Source organism: Calonectris borealis, chromosome 6, assembly GCF_964195595.1.
Source record: "Calonectris borealis chromosome 6, bCalBor7.hap1.2, whole genome shotgun sequence".
Lineage (NCBI taxonomy): Eukaryota > Metazoa > Chordata > Aves > Procellariiformes > Procellariidae > Calonectris > Calonectris borealis.
This window is the reverse complement of record NC_134317.1, coordinates 28152483-28178840: the sequence shown is the minus strand read 5'-3', so window position 1 is coordinate 28178840 and position 26358 is coordinate 28152483. Positions and strand designations below refer to the sequence as shown.

The 26358-nt window shown below is 36.6% G+C and overlaps 1 protein-coding gene across 2 annotated transcripts; it reads right to left on the bottom strand.

The window, feature by feature from the left end:
- Positions 1 to 145: 145 nt before the first annotated feature.
- Positions 146 to 25776, bottom strand: DNAJC10 (DnaJ heat shock protein family (Hsp40) member C10). 2 transcript variants are annotated; one of them, XM_075153389.1, is made up of 23 exons: positions 25682 to 25776; positions 24624 to 24976; positions 22755 to 22920; positions 20898 to 20948; positions 19973 to 20055; positions 19656 to 19787; positions 18709 to 18802; positions 18414 to 18491; positions 17135 to 17178; positions 16635 to 16772; positions 15414 to 15503; positions 14503 to 14616; positions 13591 to 13705; positions 11701 to 11828; positions 11310 to 11426; positions 9942 to 10043; positions 8714 to 8869; positions 7212 to 7345; positions 5671 to 5724; positions 5135 to 5282; positions 4547 to 4666; positions 3183 to 3299; positions 146 to 2615 (listed from the first exon to the last, which is right to left on the bottom strand). In XM_075153389.1, exons 2-23 carry the CDS (start codon positions 24813 to 24815, stop codon positions 2604 to 2606), a joined length of 2385 nt encoding a protein of 794 aa, XP_075009490.1. In that variant the 5' UTR covers positions 24816 to 24976; positions 25682 to 25776; the 3' UTR covers positions 146 to 2603. The 2 variants fall into 2 exon arrangements, with proteins under 2 accessions (XP_075009490.1, XP_075009489.1); XM_075153388.1 differs by lacking the exon at positions 25682 to 25776 and adding an exon at positions 25265 to 25607.
- Between the last annotated feature and the right edge of the window lie 582 nt (positions 25777 to 26358).

Sequence of the window (26358 nt, the reverse complement as noted above, 5' to 3'; positions counted from 1 at the left end):
AATTTGTTTTGAACTATGGCATTTTGGCGTTGGGGGTGGGGGAGTATATTCCTAAGTATTTGTTGAGCAATACAATTCTTCATTGCATTTTGAGAAGATTTTTGAGTATTCTGCGTAGTTTTTGTGGTTTGGTGGTGGGGTTTGGTTTTGTTTTGGTTTTTTTATAAATTTGATTTCTGAAGAATGAGGCAATGCTGACACCTCCATGATTCTACAGGAGAAAACTGAGGGACCTGGCTACTTCAAGATGTTCTTATTTAAAAAAAGTGCTGCTCCAGAAGTGTCTTGAATAACCAGTTTAAACCGTTGATTAGTAAAAATTGGATCATGTGAATCTGTCCTTAGAGAAGGTTGGAGATACAACTATGTATAAAAGGTTTTATTTATTTATTTGTATGGCTAGGAATAAAAGCAAGATTTTATTACTCACCACATTTCCCTCAAGCTGCTTACTGAAAACTGTCGGAAAGGGCAGCTGGCAAAAAACCTCATGAAAACTTGGAAAAACTTCTTAGAAACCTACATCATCTACAGCTCTCTCTCTCTTTCTGTTCTGAAGATCATTTTTGCCCCACATCCATTTGGTCTCTACCTTAGAAATTTAAAAAATTGGATGCAAAGAGAGTATCATGATACAGAATTAAATCTTAAAAATGAACTTCACTGATATTTAAACTAAATCTTCTTCCCCACAGCCTAAATGAGTTTCAAAACCAGTAGCCTGGACAAAATAAGTCAGTGTAGAGGATATTTTGATGAGTTATCTATATGCTTCAAATGACTAAACCACAAGGAAGTGATAAAGTAACTTTTTACAAAAAGCTGAAGTATGAATAGAGCTGTAGTAAAGCCAGAAAGTTCTTATGTTACCATCATCTTATGGAGGAGATTGCTGTGAAGCGCCTTTTTCTTCTTTTGTCCTACTAGTCTGTTCCTGCTAGCAGAAATAAGAGAGAAACTGTACATTAACAGGAATAAAGAAGAAACTGTACCAATACCTATACTAGGTTATTTTTGATTAGATTTTTAACAATAGGATCCTAGAGTATGTAACCATGACCTCATTTTCCAGGAAGAAGGTAGGAGGTGGGAACTGAAGTTACAGTTAAACATACATGCAAAAACTGACCAAAACTGAGTTTGTATTAAAGTCACAAAATACCAAAATTTTCATTTTTGACTGTGATTGAGTTTGAAGTTTGATTTGGATGTGGGAAGGTCTACTTTATTAAAAAATAGATGCAATACATCTTCTTCTTTCTCAGATTAATACACTGCAAAACCACAAAGCAATAGAGGCAACCCTGCACATAGGGGAAGAAATATTTGAATGTCTCAAAGTTACTAGAATCTCTTCCTTTTATTTCTTGCTGCCTTCTTTATAAAATAAATTACTTGTAGATAACAACGTATATACAAATTTATAATACTCACACTACAGTGACTAGTCATGCCAAACCTAAATACATGGAGAGCAGGGAGTAAAAGTCCATCTGACAAGTTCTCAGCAGCATTTTATTGCAAACATGAAACATTTCAATGATGAACTCCTAAATGGAGCAGACATTTTGTCTTCTGTAATTTTTCTTGTCTATTGAGAAGCTATGAAAAATATTACTCTAAAGAGTTGGAATTCTATTAAGATGTATGAGGAGACATTGCAATGTACAGTGTTCATTATTAAATTAAAAAAAGGCACTTGCTATCCTGCTTGCCTGAAGTTTATATAAAAACCCAACAAACAAAACCCCCAAAACATGTCTGCAGAGAAAGGAAAAGTGGTAACACCAAGAGAGGTTAAATATGTCCACAGAATACATTCATATTTAAAAAGACAATAATAAAGTTATGACCTCATAACTTAAGCAGATGCTTCTATGGCATAACTTAAATTTTGAAAGTCAATGAAACACTGAGTTTGAAGTCCTTGATTTTTTTTTGATTATTTAAAAAAGAAAATTAAAAAAAACCAAACCAAACAACCAAAGAAGCTCTTCAAACTTCTACTCATCCAGGCACCACCACCAGTGCCACAAGGGCAGGAGCAATGTAATTCAATAAACCTATCCTGCTACCAGTTCTTGATTTTATTTCTTAGCAATTGCCTACACAACAATGCAACCCCAACGCAGAATAATCATCAGGTAAAACTGTTTGTCTTTCAAAGAGACAATCCCTCATTGTGTTTCTGCATTGCAGAGTGGTTTGAGTGCATATTCAGCCATAGGCTGAGTGCCACATTCAAAAAGTGTTTGAAAAGAGACAGAAAAATATAAGGAACTAGTAAATGGGTAGGCAAAAGTGATACAGTCCGCATTTCTGGTCAACTCCAATGTTTGTCTAGGGAGAAGGTCGTTGGTGTATCAGAAGAGGGACATGCAGAATTCATTTGCAGAAATGTTGAATGCCTCCACCAAAACCAAAATGCTTTCATCTCCCCACAATTCAAACAGAATTCATGTAGTCACATATGCCCATGAACTCAAACTAGTTTTCACCGCTTTTGTCCTGTCATGAATGTAATCAGCCTTATATTTTCCTTGTGGTGTCTTCTATATTCACAGCTTCAGAATATTTTGAATCGTATCTACCTCCAGCACCACTTAGAGTTCATCCTAGTGACAAGAAAATAAACAATTAAGTTATTCTGAAAGCACGAATAAAAATTAAGATTATTGGGTTTTTTCTTCTGTGATTTTAAATTTCTCTGCAGTACTAATTTTTCAACTGGGCAAATGTTTCTTAAATAGAATTCTTAACAGCTGTGTATAAGTATCTTTTTTCTGAGTTAAATTGTCAATCCCAATCTTGCACTAATCAGCCTCTGTAATTTGGTGCCTGCTTGCTAAATCTAGTCTAAGGATTACACTTAAGGATACAGTGCATCTCAACCATCTATCTTTAACGCAGCTGTCCCATGGATAGCTATAAATTCTGCTAAGTCTTGCCATAACTGATGTTACAGCTGCAGTATTCTCTGCTACATCTGTGGACATGGGGAACCGAGTTTGAATAAATAATAGTAACCAAACAAGACTGGAAGCAAAATGTACCTGGTACTATTTGAAAATATGGCATTTAATATTTCACGGACAAAGAGCAAATACTAACATCATTTTAAAGGGCTATTCTTTCCAATAATATAAGTCTTTTGCAAAAGGCTCCACAATAACTATTCTTACCTTATTTCTAGATTTTTTTCTTTTTCCTTTATTTTGAATTGCTTCTAATTTTTCATTCAAAAGGTCAGCAATACCTTTTGCGTCTCTGCTGTCTATATATTCGCCGAGAACATTTTTCTTAAAAAAAAAAAAAAAATTTTCTTAAAAAAAAAAAAAAATTGTGTAACATATATACACTGAATAGAAAATCTGCTTACTTTCAGATAAAATTCAAGAGGAATGCATGGAGGAAGACAATGGCTCTGGTAGGTTGATTTATGATTCAGGGATATATTTTTGTCTCAATTTAAACAATGCTAATTGTCTTTATAGTAAGAACCACTCTTAGCTGCTAGTTTTCAAAACTACACAAATATTGAACTACACAAGTTTTGTCTTGATCCTTAAATAAACCTGAAATAGTTACAATTTTCTCACATTTATTCAGCTAAGTATTTAATGTAGAAAGCCATTACAAAGTCTGCCACTTCGTAATCTCTGTTCATGAAATCTGTCAGTGTGGGTCGCTGCTTTTGAGACCTGAAAAGCCATTACTCTTTACCACAGAAAAGTCTCATTGAATTTGATGGGATTGTGTGAGGAAGGATTTCTAGAACTTTCCGTAAGAGATTCAGTTAAAAAAAGAAAAGGAAAGTATAATTAAAAGAATTGGCTTAACTATCAGAATGCATTGAATACTTCCTCTTCAGCATTAATACATTTAAAAAGATGACTATAACATTCTTGAAATGTAATAGTTTTACAAGAATAAAGGCAATTTCTAGAACTATCTGGATATTTTTCAATTTTTTAATTTATTACTACTAATCTGTTAGTAGGAAATGTTGATCTCAACCGTCACATTGATTATCGAAATGGTTTGATAAGGTTTGGTGTTGAGACAGAATACAGCGAAATATTTTTAATCCATTTTCTATCTTAAAATGCATTATTTAAGTCAAAATTATAACTAAATGCTATGATTACATTGAAAGACTATTTCTCCTTAGCCAAAATGAAGTTCTCCACACTTCATTAAGAGAGAGACTTTGCCTGCTTTTGGTAGCTGGTGGTGGAATTGGTAAAGGTTGAAAAACATTTTGTCCCATGAGACCCCTGCAAAATTAAACCCTGGTTCTGGTTAGGCTCACATTTTAGTTACTGTTCTATTAATTTACAATTTATTATTTTTAAATAACACATTATTACTGTATCGTTGTCCTGCTATTTTAAATATTACTGAAATTGATTATTATTGTATCTCCTGAGTATCTAAATAATGCACTTCAATATGTTACAGAAATAGTCTCTTAAGTCTTGGTGTGAAGTGAAATACATCTACTAACAGTACCTGCTCACCAGCGTACACAAAGGAGACACTTTACCTTTGTTCCTTGGTAGGGGTAAAACTTAACAGTAGGGTAGGCTCTGATATCAGCAGTTTGACAGGTCTGAGCATACACCTGACAGTCTACTTTTCCAGCTTTTACTTTTCCTTTAACGGTCTGAAAAGAAATGTTTATTAGAAACAAACTTCAAGTTTCCGTAGGTGACTGTAAGCAAATAATTTGAATAAGCCAGCAGTGCAGCTAAAAGTAAATGAAAACCATTGCTCAAATCTTTTAAGTATCTCAGAGTAGTTGCTTGCTTGCTTCTCAGACTGTTAACCTTGTATCAGAAGTCACTACATGTTCAGCAGAGCACTTCTACTTGAATTCAGGGCAAAGCACATCACAGTTCCAAAGGTCACCCAGCATAAGCTGAAATCTGTCTCAAAAGAGGGTCTGTGTGTGTGCATCTGCGCAAGAGACAATACCCACTGGCAAGTGGGACCTAAAAGTGTGGACTTCCAATGAGAAGGAGGATCACTGGGAGTACGTGACTTTTGGATGACTGCTAAGAAATGAAGTGCTGATGAATTATATTTTAACCATTACGAGTACAACAATCCGCAAATACAGTTAAAAACCTACCCTTGCAAGGATCTCAAATTCAGGAGCAAAATTTTGGCAAGGTCCACACCAAGGAGCATAAAAATCAATGACCCAGTGATCTTTTCCATTCAGAACTTTTTCTGTGAAACTCTGAGGAGTCAGGTCTACAGACACTTGTGGTAAATATCTGTGGAAAGGAAGAATAACAGTCATAATCCATTCGAAACTTTAAACATATCCAAATTCCATTTAAGCACAAGAAAAGTTTCTGAAATTAAGAATATTAGTAGTCTGGAAATCCCTACTTTATACTTCGTACTGTAAGAGAATCACTTTTAAAAAGTGGTAGACAAAATAATAATATGGTCTTCAGAAAATGGGTGTACAGTAAGGAGTATGCTATTTCTCCACATTTTAAAAGCTTGAGTTAAAAGATGTGGAAACTTTAACATCTTAAATTAAGCCATACATATACCTGTTTCTAATTCTTGATTTCATAGCATTTAAATATTAAATTCTCCTAGCAAGCAAGCTATATAAGCAGCTTGTGAACTAAGTTTAATGCAGTAACTTACCCCAAAGCCCAGCCTCTCAGTGAATATGAATCTCTGTGCCATCCATTGTAGCTACTATAAAAAGAAAACAAAAATCCAGTTGCACAGTAGTTTGAATTATTTAAAAAAAAAAAAAAAATCACTCCGTAGAGTGGAGATGATGAAATAATGAACTTAAATGCATATGTTTTAGGATATATTTCTACCTTGCTTTCAAATCTGAATAAATAAGTCTCGTTAATACAATTCAAAGATACAGAATTAAGGACTAGAAGATGAAGAGAAGAAAGAGAAGAAAATTCTATGTCAAGAGAGTAAGAAACTTGGTTTGGAGCACATCAGCTTTGATAGCTAGAACTATTTTGAATGAAGAATCTTTGGTAATAACTCCAGATAAAATTGCAGGCTCTAAGAAACCTGAGAATTAAACTGAAGTATCTTAATATATTTTCTAATTGATGTTCATTCATTACAATCAAACAATTATTAATTATATACATTTCCCTCAATTTGACAGTAGAAAAGCCAGGCAAACGGGTTACTTGGACAAGGATATATTAATTGGACTTTCAAGGCATTGCTTAGTTTTGAAATGACAGGTTAGAAAAAAGATTAATTCAGGATTCATATCCACTAATTTAGAACTTTTTAACAAAGTATTTTTCAGTATTTGGTCAAAATCTGACTTGATAGTTTCTGATGATCTTTATTTTAAGAGACAAATTTCCGTATTTTTGCAGGAAATAGCTGACTCATAATTAGGAATTTGGCACTTAACAGTCATATTCACCAACGTAGTTGTTTTCAACAAGAAAAAAAAAATCTGCTTTTAAGAAAAACTCTATCTAGAAGAACTGAATAAAAGCAAGCAGTCCAATGATGAAAGCTACTGAAGTCTGCTATTATGCACTATGATAAAGAGGCATTACAATTTATTATCTGCTATTTAATAGAACTTTCCAATTTGTAAAATAATGAAGCAACACATCTGATATTTCAGTTATCTATCTTTAAATATGCATGTGCTTTCTGAAATCCCTGGATCTTCAAACAGTACTGTGAAATGGAAGGGACAGGCTGTTTGGTTTTGGACAGATTTGATTTCCCATAGAATTTTTTTTATTTTGTTTTGTTAGTGATTAATATTTCCACACTATGGAAAATTTTTGCAATGGTGCTAACAGACTGTTGGCAGGGAGGATGATCAGATGGCTACACCACTCTGTTCTCTAAAGATGAAGCTACAATCAATTAGGCCTAGTAGTATTATATGATTTAAATAACCTACTTTAACAGGCAATTGAAGTTAGAAAACTGGCAATTGATAAAGAACAAGAAATAAAAATTAAGATTCCTGAGGCGGTCTCAGTTCAAATTACTGAAATGAAATGGCAAAATAAAATGGCACTAGTTTGAAGTAACAAAGTCAATAACATCTAGGACAGTAATATCGTAACAGCCTATTTTAATAGCTGTGATGAACCTCTTCTACACAACAGAAAATGTATATTCACCTTGTTCCACATCATCTAACGTTTCCCAAAATGAAGTAAACTACTTACTAATATTGATGAGCTGTGTTTGATTTTTGAGAAAAGAGTCTTATTTCAGGATACCCTCGAACACTTTCTTGGTGACAGAAAGAATAATATTTTTGACAATCCACACTGCCTACACTGATTAATCCATTTAACATCTGAAAAAACAAGAAAACCTACAATCAAATATGCTAATCAATAATACTACAATTTCAGTAATACTTCAGAATTTAAGTCTTAATCACTTAGTTGCGGGGAAAAAACCCAACAAAACAAACCAAGATTATCACAAGGCTTTCTTCCTTCCTGTAAATGGGTCACTGGTATCTAATGGGAGCCAGCTACCCAGGTACATTCCCATCATGCACAGTCCCATATATTTTAGTATAAGCTGCACGCACATGGCCCATGAGGCGCCTACCTTGCCTCAAAAGTACGTATGAGTGTGGTTATTTAGTATAAGGACTATCATGTTTCATGTCATGGGCCAGTAATTATGACAGATCCTGGTACAGCGCAGATGTGCGATCAGTTGCACAGTGGGCCTGTGTCTTGAACACACTCTATTTGTTGCAAACGCTCAAACCACCTGGCACGGGCAGGGAAGCTGATGATTACTGAATGTCTACTATAGAGCTAATAACACTTCACAGACATTTGACCAGAATATAGAATCCTGGCTAGAACTCCTAGTCTAGGTGAGTTCTAAATGTCTTAAAGTCATGGACTTGTTTCCAAAGCCCTATTTTTTTGCACAAAGTTTCTAGTTCAAATTCCTGGAAACGTGTCCAGGAAAACCCAGATGGTTGTCAGTAAAGTAATATTACCTTTGCAAATGAGAGAACGCTGTAATGACCTTGCAAAACAAGAACACCCTCTCCAATCCCAGTAATTCCATATTGAAGTACGCGTAATTCAGCTAACTGACTATCAGTGTTAAAGTGTACGGTATTTAACATTTATTTACTTTCAGTGAAGAAAACAAGATCTCAGAAAAAAATCTTCCTAGTTCAGGAAATAATTAAGAAGGGTAAGATTGAACTCCTTTAATCTTAAATTCAAGTCAGAGGTTTCACCAAGGACTAAGCGCTATCTTAAAGATGACTAATGATCATAAAGAACACTGGGAATGAAGTGGCAAATTATTTCAACCAATTCTTACCTAATTTATGGATAAATCTTTTTTTCATATTTTGTTTTAAACACATGCAGAGCTGTTATCTATATAAAGCACTAAGCATCAAGGGAAGTTAGTTACTCTAAAGTTTCTTAGATCTTGGAAAACACACTTGTATCAACAGGAAAAACTGGATTACAGTATCAATGTACTGAACCTTTAAAAAAAAAAAAGAAAAACTTTTTATTTGAAACAATATAAAACTATCAGGTAGAAATTCCTTGTTTTGCCTGCAATATTAATCACTAGACTTTCTCAGTTGACAAACCTCTATGACAGCAGTTGTACCATCTCAATAATGCCATGGAACAGGACACAAAAGCAGAAAAAACTTTTGAATGTCATTTACCCTGGCCATTTTTTTCCATTCTGGCATTAAAGCCTGACAAGGTCCGCACCACGGAGCGTAGAAGTCAACCATCCAGATTTCCTCTCGTTTTCTTCTCTGAACTAATTCAACAAATGTCTCTGGTGTTAGGGAGACCACTGATGGATTCCTAAGATCCTAAAGTAAAGACAGTTTATAGACATATATTTTGCAACAGTAAGTTATCCTGTATCTAGTGCCATCACATACAAGCAGCCTGTACCAAATTCTGAGAATGTCCCTCTTTTAGTGAAATTTGCTTGCTGCTGTAGGGAGCAGGGTAGCAGGTAGGGAAGACTCCACACAGAAAGGCATGGAAGCATCAAAAGTCATCCCTTCAACCTATAGTCATATGCCTGATTTGCTGAGAAAAGCTATCAAAAAAATACAGCCAGGCTGCAAAAAGGAGGTTTTCTGCCTCTTCTCCATAAAGGGAAGTAAAAGGCAAGAAATTCAGCTTACCTGGCACAAACAGGCGTTATGAGACTCAGCCATGCTATTTAGGCTGGGATGCAGAAGAATACATATGCTGCACTAAGGGCCTCTGAATATAAACTGAAAAAGACTGATCTCCACCTGTTCCTGCAAGTGTACTCGTAAACCTGCATTTCTGGGCTGCCTGGAGAGAATGAACAGTGTCTTCAAAGAGTGGAAAATAGCCTGCGGATCTAACAGTGAAAGAACCTGAATGCTGGAGGAAAGATGGGTGCCAGAACTCTGGCAACAACAATGAGGAGGACCAATGATTTGCAGTTCTGCGAGTTATGAAAGTTCAAGAAACAGCTAAGTGTGGATGGCAGCAAGCTAACTGACAAAAATGTGAACCTCCTCCTATGTCAAGGTGTGTACATGAAGCATTTTCACCTTAATACTACAGCACTTAATACTTTTAATTCCTTTATCCTCTCTCTGAGATAGAAATCATTACTATTACTCTGCAGATTGGAAGGGATCTTAAGTTATTTGGCTAATGATCTCAAAGAAATTACTTGACAGAGTAGAGAAATTAATCCATTAGGTGTCAAGTCCCTGACTGACAGTTGCTGCATCACTTTTCTTGCCCAAGGTTTTTTCACTCTGTATCTTACTAGTCTAATTAATTTAAAAAAAAAAAAAAAGAAAAAAATATTAGAATCTTCCAACTAAAGAACACGTTTGTGGATGAGCTGCGTACAGAGCATGACTGCAACAAGGATTGTAATTTACGTACCTCTATAAACTCCAAGATCTGCTCGGCAGAGTGATGTCCTTCATATTCATGAACATCAGACTGATTGAACACAACTGTTGTTGGATAAGCTCGAATGTTATGCTAACAAAACAGACAAGAAGAAATTGCAAGGAATTACTAGGTTTCTTGTACTTTCCTTCAACTGCCATCGGTATCAGTGGCTCACAGCTGCTAATCTATCCAGTTTGTACAGTACAACTGCTCAGACTTACAGGCAGATGGGAGTTTGAAACCATTACAAATCAGTACAGAAAAGATGCCAATTGTATTCAGAGATGGCATAGTTTGTTCTGAGTTTAAAAACCGGCCAGTAGTTCTTTTGCCATGCTCCACAAATACAGGAATTAATCCACAGGCCTTCTAAGCCTTAACCTTAAAGCTATTCCCAGGCTTCAGGTGAAAACGCTTGTACTGTTTGAATAATTGTATTGTTTACTATTGAACACAAGTGCTTCCACGATTTGAATTCTCCAGTGTGTAAACACATCTAAATGAAACTTTAAAAAGCTTGTTCTTTTTTGCTCATTTTTTCATGTGTTTTAAGACATTCACATTTTAAAGATAAATACAAACATTCTAATGTAAAAAGCTCTTGTGAACAATGAAATGGGCAGTTGCAGGAAAGCTGTCAGTATTTTCTGGAATTCAGGAAAAGTAATGTCAATAATTTCTACCACAATAAATTCATTGAAGCAGAAGTTAAGCAAATTTAAACATGGAAATTTGGGCAAGATTTAAAAAAAAAAAAATTTCATTCCATTACTGTATCTTTAAATAAGTATAAACTGGTAAGTAACAAGCTGTCTTTTACTTTGAAATTGATCCTGCACTTCTTAAGCGCTATAAACCAAAAAGCAAAGTCAGTTAGGGTAAACTGAATGAGAAGTGGTTTTGCAGACATCTTCAAAAAGTGTTATATCAATATAAAACTTGTATTTTTAAATGTTTTACTGTTTTTTACCCTCCTATGTGAAGAACAAAAAGAATGCATGTACGTATTTATATACTCACTAGAAAAAACTTTCTGGGTCTGCTTTAATTCTTTTTTTTCTCTTAAAAAACCCCAGGAATTATTAAATTCTGACACTTCCAGAGTCTTCCAATAACACTATGAAATCAGAGCAAAATGTGACCAGTATTTTGCATTAATATGTTATCTGTAATGGTTACATAATTTGCTCCTTTGAAAAAAATTATGATACAAGTGTCCTGTTTGGTTTACTACCCTTTAAGAAAGTAATATTAAAGAACAAGCATTGTCTGCCCCTATCCCCTTATCCCCAACTAGAAGAAAATAATATTCTTTGAAAGGATTTTTTTTTTTTTCTTGCAGTTCCTGCAGCTTACCATGTTGCAAAGTCCTTCATGGACAGTACAGTCTAGTGTTCCAAATTTAAGCTGACCATAAAGATGTTTTGATGCTTTTCTCAGCTCTGGTAACAAAGCTCGACAAGGAGGACACCACTAGAAAACAAAATGCAAGTAAGCGCAATTGCTTTCCCCGCAGTTGGCTCTCAGGAGAACGTAAGCTGTTTGAGATGAATAATATGCTGCTTTGACAACAGACTCCACCAAATAGAAAACCCACACGCTCTTAGGAACTAGTGCTGCCAAGGAATGAGAAATTACAATACTATCTCATGATGCTGAAGGCCACTTTCAAGATACTGCTCGTATTTTGTTACATAGTTACATAACAGATTTTAGAAGAAGGGAAATATAGATATTAAATATTTACCGGTGCAAAGAAATCCACAAGCCACGGTTCCTTTTCTTTGTCAGGAAAATTCTGAGGTCCCAGTGTGATAACATGAGAGTTGACACTTTCTTTGGCAAATGCAACAATGTCATACAAGATCTTTTTTCCTTCAAAGAACAATGTAAAAAGGAAATGTTATTTTTCCCTATGAGAGATCTCATTAAAAAACTCAGTGATAGCAACAGGAGTCCTTCAGTTTCCTTGACTGATCTTTAAACATGGTCTGCTTAAATAAATTGAACAGGTACTGGCTTGCTTTTTCTCAGGAAGACAATGTTAAACTGTCCAAACCTACATAGGTAAGACATACTCTAGGCGACAGTTGATATTTGGCTAAATATTAAACTGGATATTTACGTAATATTAGCCAAATAAATGTTTTATCCAAGACAAAACCTGTTTTTGTCAAACAAAATGAATGTTGTTTGTGTCTGGATTACTGACTGTTTTACCATCTTACTAGTGTTTGTTGAATTAAAAAGTTACTATTCTAGATACGCTTGCCTTGGCAAAGGTATTGACACAGTAAAGACCTCAAGCAAAATACATGATATCGATAAATCACAGCTTTTTACATGTAATTGAAGTTCCAGCTGACACAGCTCTAGAGGGCAAAGATCAAGTCTCTTCATACCCTTCATGTACATATTTGCCAGCAGAAATGAGAGTTTGTCTCTTGAAATGAACTCACAATAAGAACTTCAGGGTAATTAAGTTTGAAATCACTGCACAATGACTTATTAAGATTTATTACTGTTCTTAGATTTTTAAACTGTTGAAGCTCTTCAACATAGCATATAAAAAAGCCTGATTCTTTCGAGTATTATATTGTCATAAATACTGGAGTGAGATGACTATTGGCAAACACTCTAGATGCCATCTATTTTGTAAATAGTAAACCAAACCATTCAGAAAGGAATGTATGTACTGTAGTCCAATTTGTAATCTATGCCATTATACAAATATTAAAAACGCTGTATGTATATGACCCCTTCTTGGCTTCTCTGCAGGAGTGGAAATTTCAGAGAGTATATAAAGCTTTTCCCGGCAGCAATCACTAGATATATGGGATCATCTTTCCCACTTAGATACGACTAATCTTTCCTAAGTGGTCAAACTCTTCTCTCCTTTCTTCTTTATTACAGTACTGAGGTTCTGACTTAATTCTAGCAAGCTGTTTCTTATACTTCAGAGGCTGAAAAATGAGAACCTCATCTTGCATAATGGTCTTGTGCCGTATTCTGGATGAAGATACACCTATTGCTGCAAGCTACAGTTTTGCTTCAGGCTCTGTTCTTCACCGTTTTTGAGTCCTTTCAGCGGTACACAGTAACATAGTTCCAACCTTTCCTGGAAGGAAACTGCTACTTTGGAAATGAAAGTAAGTAGTAAAAGTCTCAATATAGATTTCCTTGGATGGAAGTCAGCAAACCATGGAATTAGTTTTAGTGCAGTGACACATGAAATCAAATCCAAGTTTCTCAAGTTGACAGCACTGTATAACCAGCACGTTAAGCCTCTATGAAGGGTGTGCCTTACAGCATTCTTTGCTTATCCTATCCAAAGCAGAAGCCATCCTGATCAGCTTCAGAGATTTCATTTGTATGTAATCATGTAAATGACATTGAAATAGACAGAGTAGTAGAGACAAAATACATCTCTTGGCATCTGATGACTGCTTACCTGGGAAAAAAAGAAAAAAAACGAAGGAAATGATAAGTTTGTGCAAGGCTACAGTAAGGTCAGAGGAAAAATAGCAAATACTAAAACTACAAAACTATTCTTTGGGAAAACAAATGCAGTTTCCCAAAGATAGTGTCATCTCAAAGTGGTTATGTAATGATTTAAACTTGCCAAAGTTTCCCTTACCATGATGAATTTCATAATCTCCAGTTCCTTTTCCTTTGAAGACTGCTAAACAAGGCTGATAGACATATAGTTTGTTGCAAATGGTTGGTGAGGAAAGACAGTCAAACTTGCCAACCTATTTAACAGACAGTGCCATTTTAATTAAAGCATCCTAATTTATATAGATTAATTTATTTGGAAAGGCAGTAAGAGTTAGGATAGATTCATTAAAAAAAGGTAAAAATATGGAAAAGTAGTAGCTTTTTTATAAGCAACAGAGGTCTTAGGACAATTTGTAACTATGACATTTGAGGAAAACTAGTAGCACAGCTATATTAGGTTGTTTGCTAATTTTTAATTTAAAGGCCAAAACAGGGAATAAAACGATAAAGAATCCTCTTTTTTTCCCCTCCAAACAAAATAGCAAGGAAGCAAAAAGACACCTAAAATAAACGTGACATTAAAATTCTTCTAGTCAATGCAACAATTTTTTAAAAATATATACCTTATAGAATAACGCAATCCATATGTCTTTAGTACAAAGTTTGAATTTGGTTTCTTTTTATTAAGAAAATTTTCAAGATAATTATAGGGTTTTCTGAGCAGTTAAAATACAGTTTCACATACATCAATTTGATGTTGAAGTGTTAACTTTTAATTGTTAACTGAATGGGATCTGCAGCAACATTTCCCATGAGAGAGCAGATTTAAAAGACAATCTTTCCTAACTACTTTTAAATTATTCAAACCCTATGAGAAACTTCATTCCTTGCTTTAAATTAAAAACTTTACTACAGACCTACCATAGGATAGTATATCTCTTTCAGTACCAGAGGTGGCAGGTGGTAGTAACAGCTAATAATAATGAAAAACATACTGACTTGTTCTCTGAATTTAAATGGTATTTAACACTAGATGAGTGAGCAGTTTTACCTGAATATGTTCATCTTTAAGCAAAAATTTAAGTTTCTTAAATTCCTGTACATTTGATTTATCACTCTCCCCAAACTGGAAGAAAAGCAGCCATCGGTGATGAGCCACACGATCCTTTAAACAAAGGGAAAAAAAAAACACCAACAACAAAACCACAACAAAAACATGGAGAAAAAAGTATTATTCCCAATTTATACTGACTTGTAAATTCCTTTTATGTTTTATAAAGGCAAATGCCCAATTATTCATCTGATCTCTGAGTGACCTCCTCCACTTAACAAGTTCTTCCATGTAGTCCCTCCACTAAACTTCATTTTACTGCATTGTAAGTGGGAAAGAGGAAAAAATCTGAAAACAGCTGGCTACACGCTACGGTCTAATACCTTTTGTTTCCATGTGTGTTTCCTATTGTAGATCAAGCTGCTAAGTGCTACTACAACTGTGAAAAGAGGTTTCCTCTTTTTTTCCTCCAAGACATGAGTAACTTTTATGACTTCTAATTTCAGTTCATACATAACTTATCATGGATTAACAAGTATTTTTTTCTTTCTTACATTACTGACAAAATACATTTAAAATAAAATTCTCTACAATGTAGTTGATTTCAAAAAATAATCGGAAAGATACAGTTGCAGAGTGACTTGCACTAGCAACTTCTGTGGTTTTCTATTTTCCTATTGAATAAACGCGCCCCCCCCCCCCTTTTGTTGTTTTGCTAAACAACAAAAGTGAATGTAGACAATATTAAATCATTTTGGCTACAGAGGGGGAAAAAAAAAAAGAACGTCATTTTCAGTTAAATAAATACTAGGTTGTTGTATCAACAGGATTTGAAAAATGTAAAAACCAATAATAAAAAAACCTAAGAATACATTATTTAAAGAAATCTTAACATATTTTTAAAAGTTTACCTCTAAGGATGCTGCAGAGATAATTTCAAAGTCTGGCAGATGCTGCATTACTTCCTGATATATTTCTCTGGCATCCAAGGAGTTAAGAAACTAGGAAGGAAAATTAACTGTGTTTATTATAAGAAATTACAAACATCAACCTGATTGTTGATGATTAGCACTCAAAGTGTCAGGGAAATTATTCTGATTTGTTCCTTTCCATCAACTGAAGAGTACAGTTAATAATATGTTATTTGATCAACTTCTTTTTCATACATATAGTTTCACAAATATCACGCTCAGAATACTGCTTTTTAGCTTGTTTTCCCACAATATTAAACTCAAGATACCGTATTTTGTCAAAATGCACGCTAAAAGTCTCAAATTCAAATTTCAAACCAAATTTTCCAATCAAGTTTACAAGTTTTTCAATCTAGTTTTACAGCCTTCCTTAACTGCACTGTACAGATATTTAAGTTTCAGTTAATTTTTTCAATTTAGGAAGCAATATGAATTAGTAACTCAGAGTTGGTAAGTTACAAGGTTGAAAGTAGGTAGGTTACAAAATTAATTTCCTCCTTTTAAAGATATAGATAACAGTAGTTACAATAAAGGAACAAGCCATGCTTCAAACTAAGAAATGTCTCCCATCAATTAAGGAAGTTAAAACTACCATACAAACGTAGGAGGAGGTTGCAGTATTACAATATATCCGAACAGCATAACCCGTACTGACAGACAACGTAGGAGTACTTCTACCACACGTGTCAGTACTCCGCTCAGAGTAGCATTTCTCAAACTTGTGATACCTGGGGCATATTCCTTCTGGAATAAAAACTGGGGGCACATGGCAAATCTCCCAAGCTTGCCCAGGATAGTGGGTAGCAGCTTCAGAACTAGCTCTTGGGCCTGTCACAGAGCACATCCCACCCCTGGATTCCCACTGCTGCTCAGGGAGGCTCCTGCGGAGGTGGCTAGGCAGAGCCACAGGCTGCTGCGACTGCAGCGTGCTCCTGGTCACTCTCCCAGCATACCAGCAAACTGGGGACCACCTCTGGGGATCACTGCTTTAGAAGCCAGGAGGGATATAAACTCATACCAGGGCATACAAGCTTAGAAGGAAAAAGAAAAAAGCATCTTTTCAGTTGTATATAATCAATCTAGAAATTATTTATACATTCCTTTGTCATTGTCATCACCTTATTTTATCTAAATACAGAACAGTTGAGAAACAACTCGTACCAAAACACCTCCTTTCTCTTTGTTATTTATGGTGGCTCCAGGTGGAAAGTATGCTGTAGTACTAGATGAGATATCCAAATTATCACAAAGCTCACCCTGGGTGCCACAGTCCATCCAGCCTACATTAACAAGACCTTCCTGTAATAAAAAAAGAAACCACCACAAAACAACAAAAACAAAGACAAAAACAAAGAGTATTTTTTAATTTCAGGTTCAGAAATGCTTTTGAAAATCCCAACAGAAGCAATTATATACAACATTTAGAAAATGGAAGGAGACCACATTGTAATTAATTAGTTAATATTCATTCATATTTTATAAAATTCTTTAAAAATTTAATGTTGTTCCAATAGCTACTAAGTCAAAATATTACACTCTTCTGAAAGTTAATGGGAGAAATCTTGGTTCAGTGAGAGTTTTGGCTACAACTTTATGCTTTCACTTCTGTTATTTTGTTTTACCTATAATAGGTAATGCTTTCAAAGTGAAACACTGCTTACCAACATGCCAGCTAGCTTAAGGCGTGTTTGGTAACTCAAGCAATCTGCAAAACAAAAATGATTTATTTACAAACATAAAACTTTAAATTATTAATGCACGAAATGTACTCTTGTTTAGAATTACCCCTTTCCTCCCTACAAAGGTGACCATTTCAAAAAGCATGCTTCCTGGCTATTCGTCTGGTATTTCAGTGACTTGACGTTGTAACATCTAGTAATCAGCACTTGATGGTTGTCTAAGTTAAAAATAACATGAATAACATTCTCTTACTTCATCAACACAGAATTCTCATTTTAAAAATTTTAAAATTTTATTTGCTATACTAAGACTGACCTTTAAAATTTCTTCTTAACCAATGTTTGGGAAAAAAAAAAACAAACCAAGAGGTATCCATATGTCTTGGAACGTGATTTAATGGAAATATCAATTTTCTGTGATTCAAATAACAACTCACTATAATAAATACGTCATATGCTTTAACTACCCATCAAGACTTTGGATAGTTACCTTCTGATGCCGTTTTTTTTCTGAAATAAGAAGATGCATTAACCTCACTTTAATTGAGCCAAAGTTGCAAACTTAATAACAAAAGGACTGCAACTTGAAATCAAGCTATTTACAAATATATTTACAAACCAAGACTGCAGCTCTGGTTATTCAGTTCACAGAGCAAAGGTCTCTTCATAAGACCGAGAAATCTTTATTTGTCAAAGGTGTAGTGCATTTACTTAGCTCTACCAGCTAACTAAGGCAACTTTCTCATATACCATATCCAATACCGATTCCAAGAAAGTCAGTGACAAACAGCGACAAAAAATAACTCAGATCTAAACTCTGTCATGACATCAGCGGTAAGAGCCAATTACTATGTCCAAACCTAACTTAACAGAAAATATTTCTTGAGTACTGGTGTTTAATGGGGAGATACATCCTTTCTTCTCCTCAGCTATCATGACAAGCTGGCATGCACCTATGTAATATCTGTCTTTTGAGTCTGAGCTGGAAACTGAAGTCAGAGGCCTTTTCTGCCAGTTCCCTTCCTGAGGGGTTACACTTGAGTGCTGCTGTAATGACTCACGTGACAGAAGCACAATAGCATAACCTTTCTATTAATGTCCCTTTTGTCAAACTGCCTCTAAAACGGAGGCCCACAGTCCAAATACTGTGATCACCTAAGATGTTTTACAGCTTTTTATTAGAAGCAAAAGGGATTATGCCACTATCAGCAAAAGCACTTTTTTCCATTTGCCTTATTTGAAAAGTACGTAATACACCTACCCCCACGTTCAGCACAGAAGGTGATCAGCCAACCAACGCCAGAAGCAAATGAAGTTTCAATGGCATTAACAAAGTTTCCTAAGAGTGAAACAATTTGCATCAGTTTGTGACTAGTTAAACGTGACCATGAAACACGGCGGCTTTATATTTATATCAGCAAATTACAGTGAAATATTTTTAATCTCAAAAATAACACTTAGTTGACAGATTCAGTTGTATACATAGTTTCTGCCATATTTTATATTGTAAAAGCAATTTCAAGAACAACACCCCAAGCAAAATATGTGAACATTACCTGCCCATAACTCAGTGACTGTGCTTGTAACATACTGCACAGCAAAGTTCTTTAAGCTCTCTTTTGACCTGTCTCCATAATATTTCACTGGTTGCTACAGAAAACAAAGAATAAAGTTTATAAAGTTAAAAAAAAGAAAACAATACCCCAAAACCTATGCAACCGCGGGACACCCTCCCCCCGCTGCCCCAAACCTTAGCTCTAACTGTTCTCTCTCTCCCATATTGGAATGTTTGGAACTTAACTTTTATTTAAATTTTGTAATGTCATTTCTTTCCAAGTCCAGCAACACAAGGATAATTTAGTCTTAGAAACACCAACTCCCAATGATTATATTTCTATTTAAATAAAAATTGCTTGCCGTCAGTCCGTTTAGCGTATGCACAATCTCTGCGGTCAACCTCCCAAATCTTATCATTGTCAAAACGTACCCAACTATTCAAGCGCAATTTGTACACCAACCTTGGCACCACTACTTAACAAGCAGCTATAAAGCGTGATGTACATAACGCAGCTAGCATGGAGGAAATCTTGGGGAAGGAATTTCTACATTTCTTTAGGTGCATGATCGTATTCTTTAGACTCAAAACCACAGACTATTCTTTGTATTTGAAAAGTCCATTACAATACTGTAAGAGAAACTATTCAAGTAGACTTGTTGCTTTGCTACAGCACCACTGCTGACAGTATATTCCCAAATCAGAAGTGATACGTCACACGGTAAAATGATTAAAAAAAAAGCACTGTATAAACCAGATATCTACTTTTGAAGTTAACTTTCTAAATTAATTTAACCAAGGTGAAGGAAGAGAAAAAGTAATTTATTAAAAGGAAGTAATATATTAAAAGGGAAATCTTTATATAAAGATCTATGATTGAACAAGTATTAAAGAAATACTCTTCCAGATTTCAGTCTTTCTTAAAACGCTTGAAGTTTTATCACTCACCATTCCAGTTTTGAAAACATACAGACTGGGATAACTGTTAATCCCTTTAATTCGACAAAGCATCCTATTATCTCCACAGTTGACAGCTCCAATGCGTATTACTCCATCCATCTCCTTAGCAAACTCCCTCCACTAGAAAAAAGAGAAAAAAAAAGGATATTTTCCTATAAAGATATAATGAAAAATCAGCACATGTTTTATTCCTGGCATCTTGAATTGTTGTCTTTGGTTTCAGCTTCAGTGTAAAAATCCACTTCATTAAGTTTTACGCTGTTAAAACCAAGAATTTTCAGAGTTAATTTGCTTGTTATACATACCGTAGGTGCTAACTCATGGCAGTGGGAGCATCGGGGAGAATAAAAATTCACAAACCATAGTTCTCCTGAGTTAACAGCAGCATCTACATGGAGAGAAGAAAATTGTAATTAAGTAACGCACATCTACAATGTAGTTATATCTAGAATGTACATTTTTACCATATTGTTTTCCCCAAGAGCTGAATTAAGTATTTATATGTCATATACAGTTAGTAACAGTAACTCAAATGGGATAAAGACTGCACCTCACTTGCACATAGTCGCTGTTGTAGAAAACTGCGCAAAAATCATATTTCAGAGGATATCAGCACCCTGACTTTCAACATCTGTTCTACTAATTAAGAATAAATTTACTCTCTACAGATTAACCTAGCTGAAATGTGTGATAGTGAAAGTCTGGTTACCTTAAAAACAAAATACAAGTTCTAAAAGATTTTTACCCACTAGAACTTTCCATTTCCTTACATCGCTTTACGTATTTTCTGGCTTCCACCAGGCAATCTTTTTACGTAGAATCCCTGTCTAATAGGTGAGAATGCAATTTAAAAATCCAAGTTAATATAATTACTAGAAAAGTCAAGGGAAACACTTTCTGTCAAGTGCATTTTTAGACAAGAGACCAAAAAAATAGAAATGCTAAATTAGGAGAAACAAAATTTTAATTCAGATAATTTCCTCTCACAGATCTCACAAAATCTCTTTCAAACTTAATCTAAACTGTTTATTGCTATTGATCTATTTGCTAACTAGCATTTACCAGGAAGTGTTAAGGGTTTGGGTTTTTTTTGTTTTCTCATCTGAAGATGATTGTCTGACAGTTTTTTGTACAGATAGGTAACGGAAGTCTATAGATATACAGCTTAGAATGTAAAAATTGTTACTTTGGGTTGCCATATTGTCAAACAGATATTTAAGTAAAACTTACCAAATTCTCCTCTATCCAATGTTATAATTTCAGGATCATCATCATAAATACCTATTAAAAAAACCCAACAATTGCTTTTTATTTTTGCCATCTTTAAAACGAAGAAACAATCATCTTTTTCACAAGACAGAAAACAGAAGACAGTACATTTAAATTGAAATAGTAAGCCAGCAAAGATAGTTTTTACAACAAAGCTATATTTGTTTAGTAATATGTAACCTTAGTTTAATCTCTTGCAAACTCCCGCACCCTCATGCTACAAAAGCCACCATCAGAACAGAAAAGTTCTTTTGGTGTTTTAGTAGACCAGCCACCGAGTGAGCAGAGAACTTGAACTACCACTGATACGGCAACAGTGTTAGAAATAACATCAACCAGCTGTCAGATTAAAATTCAAGAAGCTTCAGCTCTCAGTGAGAGAGCTATATGTAATATCTGGAAGCTTTCACTTCTTCTCTTAGCCTCTGGTTATCTAAACTATTTAGATCACAAAGGCGTTTCAGCCACAAGCTTTTCCACTAACAGAATGTGTGAACGCAGTGGAATGAAGTGGACAGAATAAAAGTAAGGAAGACAGTTTTTCTAAAAAGCTAACCAGTCCTACCTAGAACATCACTACAAAACAGTCTACTACTTCAAGTATGCAAGAAAGGCAGTGCAGAGATACCAAAAATACTATTAGGCAGCATTATATTACGCTACTATGGCTACAGATCTTTTACAGTACCTAACATGGTGAAATGCCATTTCACCTGAGGTATACAAGGATTAAATGCAAATAAATAATGAGAGAAATTAATTTCTACAGGTGACAAGGTACTTTTTATATTACTATCCACTTATATATCATGTAATATAATATATACGCTCCCCCATACATATATATAAAAAATATCTGTATTTTTATACATATAAAATATAAAAATATAGATATAGATACTTTCCAAACGACTGGTAAATAGACATTCAAGGAGATTGTTTCTCAATCAAGCAGTGCAACTTCAGACAGATAAAATTTCTTAAATCTGTTTATCAGAAGAAGTTTTAGGGTAATTTCCATGTTTTCCTGTGATAGCTGCACCTCTGGTTTATTCAAATTCAATTTCCACAGACATTAGTTTTTTAGAAAATCAGGACATATTAAATCAAAGTAAACCAGAAAAAAATTTTGCCAAGGTGGAGGTTCATTTCAGCTTTTGCTTTCATATCAGTCAAACCATGTTGCTCAGCTCCCTATTTTAGCTTACTCCCTTACTGTTACAGCAGCTCTGAGAATGGTTCGTCCCAGCCTTTCCCTACAACTACCTAAAATTTGTTGAGACAAACATTAAATAACTTGTCTCAAGATCATTTTAGGTATGATTCTGTTATTATTTTCATTTTCTACTACCTCTTTACTGATCTCTAATTGTATAACTGCGTATAAAATAGGTTTGACAGTGCAAAAATCTCTTCTAAAATCCTCTTGAGAATACTTTATCTAAACAAAAAAGGTCTTCCTGCATTAAAGAGTTAAAAAGAATACTGATGAAACATTAACACTGGAAGTGTTTAAGTGTGTGGGGGGAAGCTTTGCACTTTAAAAAAAATAAACGAGAAGTTAGATGACCAATAAAAAGGTAAGCGGCAGGCTAGGTAAACAAATTATTACATTTTTGGTATTTTTGGGTAGCCATTAACAGGGTAAATAAAAGATTGGGTCAACAGAGAGAAAATGACAGCCACAGGAAAGCAACAGAGCAGGCAGAAATCTGGAGACGATACATCAGAAATGCGTAAGAAGATCTGATACAGATCTGAATATTGCATTTACTTGTGACTGTTTTAAGCAAATCACAAACATACATCATAACTTACCGAAATCATAGCGATAAAAGTGCCAGCTTTCATAACGACCTCCTTGCTGCTGATCTTCAAGACCTTTCTCTCCATATTTGTCATACTTCTTCCGTAGATCTTCATCTTTAAGTACTTCATAGGCTCTATTTATTTTCAAAAAATTTTCATGTGCATTTGGATCATTCTATTTAAGGAAAACTATAATTAGTAAGTAATTAATAAACCATATTGTACATATAATGCTGAGAAAATAATCTTTGGAAACATTTTTATATCCCTACTAAAGATGTCAGTTGTGATGGAAGCAGACATTACACAGCGATCTACAAACAAACTACACTGAAGTTCTCCTTTCCCGAAACCAGATGAGTCTTCTGCTCATTTCTTCATCCTCACTAAGGTACCAGCTGAAATACAAAGCGATCTGGTAGGAGGCTGTAACATTCTCAGTGATCCCTCTTTTTTCAACTCCCTTTCTTCAATGGAAGGAAAAAAAAAAATAGTAGTACTCAAGAATGAAAACTTACCATTTCCTCTATAATCTTTTCTACTCCCCTAGGATCCCCACTCGTCCAGTTTGAAAATCTCCACTATAAAGACAGATTCATCCTTTCTGATCTTACGGTGTAGGCCGAGGCCCCCTTTTTTATTTAAAAAGCATTCTGGTTCTAGGTAGCTTTGGAATTAGAACGGTGAAAAATCTGCAGACATATTTTGAACCCTGGTTTGGGTTCTGAGCTGGCGCAGTATAAAAGCAGTGAGCAAAATCTGCAGTGCTCTCCCACCCTTTTAACCTTTGCTTACACGTTTCATTCAAAAGACACTTTTTCTTAAAGATTCTTTACTTATTTACCTAGATACACATGAAGTGAATTACCATTATGGAATTTGTGTAATGGCTTCATCTTCTATATATCATATATAATGTTGAAAATAACCTGTTGAAAAATCTTTAGTAGTATTTTAGTAGTATTCACATACTTGGAAACTACAGAATCTGACCCAAAATGTTATTATTTTGAGAGGTATCAACACAGGGAAAACAAAACTTGCAGTTAATAGCTACAAGTTGGCCTTTCTAACTTTGTTGAGATTTGGCTTTCTCTTTGAGCTTTGTCATGTTCCAATCCATTGTAAAACCTCAGAGGCTTCAACGTACTCTGTGCAGGGAGGCCCTGAGCTCATATGGAACATCACTGTCTTCTGGGGCTCTGCGCAGGTGCAGTTGCACATACAAAGATCCAAACCACCGTATTTTCTGTGAATTTCTGATTATTTCAGGAAATCTTGAGGAAAAACTGATGACGTTTAAATTTAAAAACGATTTCTTTGTACTTTGGAAAATATGGTAGCACAGACTGAGCTGTTCCCAGTTTTCTCTCTCTAGTTAGTCTAGAGCTCCTTATTACCCTCCCTCGTTATGCCTTGGCAGTCCCAGAATTTCTGCTTTGTCCTGTTTGATACTTGGAGACTGATGTCTCAGTACAGGCTGGTGGTGTTTGCTGTTTAGATGAGACTTCATGTTAGGGAAACAGTAAGTTCCCCTAAGCTAAACGGAAAGAGGCAAACTCATCAGTTTACCAACAAGGTAATATAGTACAGACGTAAGTTTTCCTCTATTTACAAAAATATAATTGAGAATGATCTTGCCTCTTTTTTTTTTACTACAGCAATTTAATATGGCCCAAATTCAACACAACCATATATGACCAGTCTACCCCTTTTTGTAAATTTTCTCTGCAAAAAATCTGAGCTGAACCATGTTATCAGGTGATTATGTTACTTCACAAGAACAGAGAAACTTTTTAGATAAATTAAAACCACTTTTTGTTTAAACATTAAGATTCATTAACTCAACAACTTTGACCTGTTAAAGATATAACTTACCTGATTTTTATCAGGGTGCAACTTTAATGCCAGTTTTTTGAATGCTTGTCGTATTTCTCTACTACTTGCTTCTTTGGATACTCCAAGTAAACTATAGTAGTCCTGATCAGTGCACACAAGAACTATTACACATACTAAAACTAGCAATAAAGATCTTTTCAAATAATCTGCTTTGGATACTAAGAACTCCATTATGAAGCTTTTGGAAAGTTTACAGGTTCTGATTCTGAACAGGCTGTGGGAATAGTCTCCAGTAAATCCGTCAACGTTAGAGATACAGCCGTATTTATGACAGAGCTCTTCAAAACGCTGGTTGTCCTACTTCATGTCACAAGCCTTGCAAAAGTTACAACCTATAAGAAGAGGGAAAAAGCAATTAAGTACATTTTCCTACTTATTCAATAAATACACGGTAGTAAAGAACCCCATTGCCAGCTTGTGCAGACTGCACATGAACATTAAGTTTCTTGATGGCTAATTACCTGCTTTCTGAAGACCATACAAGTGACAGACCATCTCTTGATTACGTATTGTGAATGAGGTAGTCACGCATAGCTTTACTGAACGACACTAAATACCAGCCACTTACAGCATATTAAAAAAAGCGGTTTTAGTACGGCTCACTTTTTCTTCAAACTTACTTCAGTACCGCAGGGGGACATTTCTTCCGAAAGGACGGGGTAGCTTTGAGCCAGCAGCCGCGCCGGGGTGCAGGACTGCTCGTCAAGGAGACGGCGGACGCCCCTCGCAGATAAAGCCGGGCACACGCCGGGGGCCGCCCGCGCGCGGCCCGAGGACCCGCGATTGCACCCGCCGCGGCGAAGGGGGCCGGCGGGACGCGGAGATGCGCCGCCGGGTGCCGCCCGCCGCGGCGAGGCCGGAGGTAACAGCCCCGCGGGGCCGGGGGGCGGCCGGGCTGCGGCAGGAGACGGGGTGTGCGACAAGGGGCCGGGGCGTGCGGCAAGGGGCCGGGGCGGCGTTGCCGCGCGGTCCCCTCCCCTCCCCGCTGGCGCGGCCTCGGTGCCGGGCGAGCCCCGGGGAAGCGGCGCGGCGCTTACCGGGTTGCAGGGCGGGCAGCGGCGCCGGCCGGCGGCTCAGAGCGGCGGGGAGCCGGCGGAGAGAGCGGGCCGGGCGCGGAGCAGCATGGGACAGCGGCGCCTTCACCCCGGCGCCGGGCGGAAGGGCGGCCCGCGCCGGGATCCGGCTCTGGGCCGGAGGCGGGCGGGGCAGCTCCGGGGCTGACGTGGCCGCCGCGCCCGTCTCGGGCGGGAGGTGCTCGGCTCCTCCCGGCCGCTCCCTGCCGGGGCGCCCAGCCCTGGGCCGCCCCTTCCACAGCCGGGCCCGCCCTCTGCCCGGCCTCGGCTGCCGCCCCCTGCGCTCGGCAGCCTGCGCCGCCGCCGTCCCCCGCGGCCAGGGTGATGCGAGGTGCTCGGCACCACGGCGGGGCCCCAAGGCAGCCGTTACGCAGGAGGGCCCAGCCGCGTCCCCAGGGAGCCCCCGGCGGGTCGAGGGAGCTGGGAATAAAGAGGTGCAAGTGGTAGGGCGGAGGAGGAGAGCGGCGCGATGCGGATGCTGAGGAGAGCCCGCCACAGGCTCTCCAGTCTGTGCCCTCACCTGTGCCCTGAGCCCAGAACAGTGTCCAAAGACGCCTCGCAGGTCTCTACAGATAAGACAGCGAAGGGGTCCATTTCCTCAGGGATGTTTCTCTGCAGCCCGGGGAGCTGCCTTCGGCGAG

What these genes read in the sequence shown, in the direction of transcription:
- DNAJC10 (XM_075153389.1), bottom strand. Translation starts at nt 24,815, where the DNA reads ATGGAGTTCTTAGTATCCAAAGCAGATTATTTGAAAAGATCTTTATTG. An exon ending in CTTCTGTGCTGAACGTGGGG is followed by an intron (nt 17,179 to 18,413) that starts GTAGGTGTATTA and finishes TTTGTTTTGCAG; the next exon opens with ATTGCTTGAGTTACCAAACA. An exon ending in AATTTGAGATCCTTGCAAGG is followed by an intron (nt 4,667 to 5,134) that starts GTAGGTTTTTAA and finishes ATTTCTTTTCAG; the next exon opens with ACCGTTAAAGGAAAAGTAAA.